The sequence below is a fragment of the Poecilia latipinna genome, unplaced genomic scaffold (assembly GCF_001443285.1).
Source record: "Poecilia latipinna isolate Pla-1442-1.1 unplaced genomic scaffold, P_latipinna-1.0 Scaffold3366, whole genome shotgun sequence".
NCBI lineage: Eukaryota > Metazoa > Chordata > Actinopteri > Cyprinodontiformes > Poeciliidae > Poecilia > Poecilia latipinna.
In genome coordinates, this window is record NW_015115982.1 from 69,319 (window position 1) to 74,271 (window position 4,953).

General features: G+C 41.0%; 1 protein-coding gene across 2 annotated transcripts in view; it reads right to left on the reverse strand.

The window, feature by feature from the left end:
- The window catches only part of txlng (taxilin gamma), a 29,759-nt gene that overhangs the window by 6,503 nt on the left and 18,303 nt on the right, over positions 1-4,953 (reverse strand). For both annotated transcript variants that reach the window (XM_015023630.1, XM_015023631.1), the window contains exons 5-7: positions 3,650-3,769; positions 2,103-2,177; positions 1,862-1,954 (exon numbers count right to left, since the gene is read on the reverse strand). In XM_015023630.1, the coding sequence (XP_014879116.1) occupies positions 1,862-1,954; positions 2,103-2,177; positions 3,650-3,769 (288 nt within the window). The remainder of the gene's footprint in view (positions 1-1,861; positions 1,955-2,102; positions 2,178-3,649; positions 3,770-4,953) is intronic.

Here is a 4,953-nt window from a genome sequence, read left to right on the forward strand (position 1 = left end):
TTTTTTTTTTTAGTTACATGCTGCAGCTTTAAGCAGATGTTCGGTGTGAGAGTTCACTGTCTGGTGGAATATATTACTACTAGTAGCGGCGGTCCAAGAGCGAGAACAGAACCAGTGTCTTACACCGCTAGCTCGAAGACTTGACTTACTTTTCAGGTTATTTGTTTAGCTTTCCGATTGTGATACTAATCCGGGTGAGTGTTGGTAGTTGTGTGCTGCTTTACCTGCTGTCTGGCTGCTCTGGATGAGCTTTTTTTCCTGCAGTGAACCTCGAGATGGCCATACTCCCATCAAGTGCTTGTTTTTTAAATGCCATGTTAGCTTGGTTGTGTTGATGCATTTTGACCTGCTTCACCCCCCGAGGTAATTTTCCACCGCAACACTCAAACTTCCCCATTCACTCTCAAGAGCGTTATAATTCCACATGACAGGATTTGTTGCTGTGCACTTGTGCAATGTGAAGGAAAGAGGAGATAAGCTGCACATGCAGGCTGCAAAGCAAGATAAATGTAATCGGTTTTGGTGATCGGCAACACGAGTCAGTGATTGGTGAGCACCGATCATACACTTTTTCACGGAAATCAGCCGATTATGATTGGTGGCCGATCGATCATCACACCTCTAGTAAAAATATTACTGGATAATTATGTTACTAGAACATTTTGCTGACAGTACTTAAACCCGCAACTATGGCGTCATAAAAACAACAAATCATAAAAAACAATTAAAATATCAATTATTTGCACTTCTGTTAAATCCAAATAAAGTCAGTGACTCCATAAGGCCCCCCAGGGCTTCAGGGTCCCCATAAATGCTAACATTTTAATACAAATCACAGATGTATAAATGTAACATTTGTTTAATGAGAATATCAATGCTGTTAAATTTGATTTAATGGTTCCAGCATAAATAAATTAAAATATTTTAAATTAACATATACACTTAATATTTTAAGGAGCTGGCAAGTTTATTTTGTAAGAGTTCAAAGAACAATCTTCATAGTTAGATTGTTTCGTTACCACAGCTAAAATCTGATGCTGCTATGAGTTTAATCTTTTGAGCTCTATTTGTTCACAAATACTTCTAGGTAAATTAAAATTATAACTGATGACTTTTAAAGTTGGCCAATTAAACAAGGCCCTCTCTTCCAGATTTCCCAAAGTTCATGGTGAAATACTGTTGGTGGTGCTGATGTTATTAGCAGCAAGAGGGGCCCTTAAGTCAAATTCTGCTCAAGGCCTCATACAACCTTGGTCTGGCCCTGGATGATGAGCTAAATCCACTGCACTGTGAATCTCTGCTGCACACAGAGGGACAAACGAGGAGATTTAATTTATGTGACTTTAGTAACTCTTCCATTTCGTGTCTATTGAGTTTTTAATGAGCACCACAGAAACTGTTTTGGTTGCCCGAGTTTTATGGAATGACTTTTTCTGATCTTTGTGCACGCAACTCCTTCTCCTCCACACCTCCTCAATAAGATCAAAATGTATGTTGTCTTGGCGCTCAGAGTGGCTCTAAAAAGCTGAATGAATCATTCTGAAGCAGCGACTCCTAGCAGGAATCTCCAGGCAGACATGGGAGCTCTCTGGGAAGGCATCATGATCTTTCCAAGTCAAGCATCAAGTCTTCAGGACACAAGTCTAATTTGAGTCTGACTTACTTTTTGAACTCAAGTCTCTGGTTCCATCTGAGACTTGATGGAACTTCTCTGAATGGGTTTCAATTTTGCTGTGAACTCTTTAGAGAGGTCACAGCTGTGAGACAGAATGTTCTTCTCTAGTTAAATGATGTCAAAGTTGTAGACCTGAGGATGCTGTCTAACCTATAAGACACAAAGAGGTGAAGATCCAAAGCTCACCTTCTCCATTTCTTGTCTGAAGGTGGTGAAGACTTCATTACTTTTAGCCAAAGTGCTTTGAAACTCTTCAAACTTGTCCATGTACAGGGAGAGCTGAGAGGAGACAACATTATTCCAGAACCCATGTGTACAACACTACGTTTACCTTATTACAGCACATTGTGTTGCATTGTGTTATACAGTCAAAGGCAGATGAGATAAAAACCATGTAGAAGCATCCATCCTGATTGGACCAGCTCACCTGTTGTTTCAGCTGAGATTCTTGCTCTTTCATCAGCTCACATTTGCGCCTGGACTCTGTGGCGTCCTTCAGCAGCTGAAACGCCACAACAGACAGGTGTTTAACCCTGAACTAGGCTTCAACACTTAATTTTACCTCTGTAGTCTTGCTAACAGTTTGGGTACTTATGTTCCATTCTACACGGCTGATGCTGCTACAAAGTTCACAGAGTTCTTCAACCTCCCCAGTGTTCAGAACGAAGAGCTACCATGGAGAAAGAAGAAAGTAGCAGCAAAGAGCCATCTCATCCTGGTGTAGAGGGGTGACTACTAACCTAGAGTGGTCAAATATGCTGTATATATCAATAGTCCTGTACAGGCAGTCATGCTTGGATTGGACTATTGATATATACAGCATATTTATAACAACTGAAGGAAACGGTTACTTGACTGTCATATAAAACGGCACTATGTGCCTGGAAAATACATAATACTGCCCATTTGAGTGTGGGTTAGCAGCCTGAGGGGGACTAGAACTGAAACTCACTTGTGTCACACAGCTTTTTAGAGTGTACAGCCATCCCTCGCTATAACGCGGTTCACCTTTCGCGGTCTCGCTGCTTCACTGATTTTTTTTTTCACAGTACATTGTCTTCTGCGTCCTGATTGGCTAAACAGTCTCCGAACTCCTTCTCTACCTGTGTGCCAATAACGTTACGGTATTTAAATATAAGTAATACAGATTGGCCATTCAGGAGATGAAAGCTGAAAACCTTGAATGCCTGCTGGAAAAATCTGTGGCCAGAGGCAGCGCAAAACCGACCGGAGGCTCAATGAGATCCATCGCTCTGCCGTAGATACAGCTGTGAATCTCGCAAAGCAGCTTGGAGGAGACGCTTTAATGACATGACTCCAGATCACATTAAGGCCCGATTGATGCACACGCACATCCGCTGACCTGAAAACAAGTTTTGTTCTTTGGTTTCAATGTAGAGTATTTAAATGCTGTATAATTGTAAAAACTAAAGGTAACTACTTCACGGATTTCACTTATCGCGAGTTATTTTCGGAACGCAACCCCCGTGAAAAATGAGGGATCACTGTACTTAAAAAAAGAAAACTGTGTAAAACTCATCAGTATTAAACATCAGAACCACTATTCTAAAGGCCAAAGCACGCCGCTCGCATCCGACTCTTAAAGCTTTAATCCCTTTTTTTTTTTGACATGCCAACTCCGACTTGAGTCTGAGGTTGAACTGAGCCACACATTAACTGGTTAGAGCGCGATTTGCCAGTGGAAAAACACCTCTTCTATTGTGTAGCTCTGTTCACGTATTGACTCCAGATCCAACTTGGTCAGTTACAAGAATCACTAGCCGTCAGCCAGGCCCTGTTGACTTCAATGTGTTCTATTTACTGCTTATACCTTTCAACCCAATTTTCTGTGGATCGGATGCAAAAACGGATATGGTGCGTTTTGGCCACAATATTCTGATGAATAATCTGCCAAGGTGTTCTGATGAGCACACGCATATCAGACAGACAATTAAAAAAAAGAAATTATCTTACAAACTCTCTCTCCCGCTGCTGCTTCTCCTCCACTTCTTTCATCATCTCAGTGATTCTTTGCAGCTTGGCATCCATTAGCTGCTGCTGCAGCTCCTTGTGTTTGAACACCTTGTCTATGTGCTGCAGAAAGAAACAATGTCGGCATGCAAGACTAGCACAGGAACACAAACGTCTTCATTTTCATTAATTATATTCATGAATAAGAAAACCTCCCTAGCAGTGACAGGTTTCACTCCAATCGCAAGTAATGGAACAGGCTCCAGATCACAGCATTTTTGGATGGATTATAATCAGAGTAGCTGACAATATTTTCTGTCACACTACAGTTTATGATTTTACATTATTTGTCCTGTAAAAAGTCATCAATTTTCCCCTTAAGTCGTCAATCTTAGAACTCGTAATGTTCTAAGATTGTTGACTCGCTTGCAACCGGTCCAATCTAAAACCGGGCATATTCAACAAGTTGGATTGTCTTGGCTCGACTAACGCAGCGTGTGGAGTTTTCCCTGACTGGGAGCGAGAACGCAACCTGTTGAATCAGAAAGCATGGTGACATAAGCAAGGAGGGGAATCCCAAACAGCTGACATCAGAGATGGTGTGCGGAAACAGCATGAATGTTTATTCAGCATTTCATACAAGGAATATCAACAGAAATGATAAGGAGAGGAGTTTGAAAGAAACTGGTAGGGGGATGACTGTTTAGATGTGTGTATTTATCCATACTAAATGATATTTGGAGTTTGAAAATAAGTGTTTAGTGTGGAGACTTCACAACTTTGGCAGATTTCAGTTATTTGAAGGCAGATGTGGTCCCCCATGAATACCACAGGTAACCACCAGCCTTTTTACAAACTGCCAGGATGTGAGTATTTTAATAGTCATAAAATTCAAAAATACTTTATTGCTACCAAAGGAAAATTAAATGTTGTAACTTCTTAACTCAAATTCTGACACATTCACAGTATCTCACCTAAATCATTCATCTGTCAGTCAGGTGAAGCATCCACAACTGACTACAGCCTCAGGGTTTCCCCCAGTGTATTATAAGCCTGGCAGCCCGCCATGCTTTACTAGCCCCGCCGCCAGGCTAAGCTTGCTTGTTTATGTTTCTAGGGAAAGAAAAAATTAAAAAAATCGTTGTTTTTTTTTTGTTTTTGTTTCTTAAAGCCGGGCTGCAAGAATCTCTTTTGCTCTTGTGATTTCCCCAGCAGAGCAGATTTATCCTTAAGGATAGGTTTGTAATAGATAGGTTTATAGTTTATGCATTTAAACCCGACAGCGCGCGGACCAATAACACAGCTGG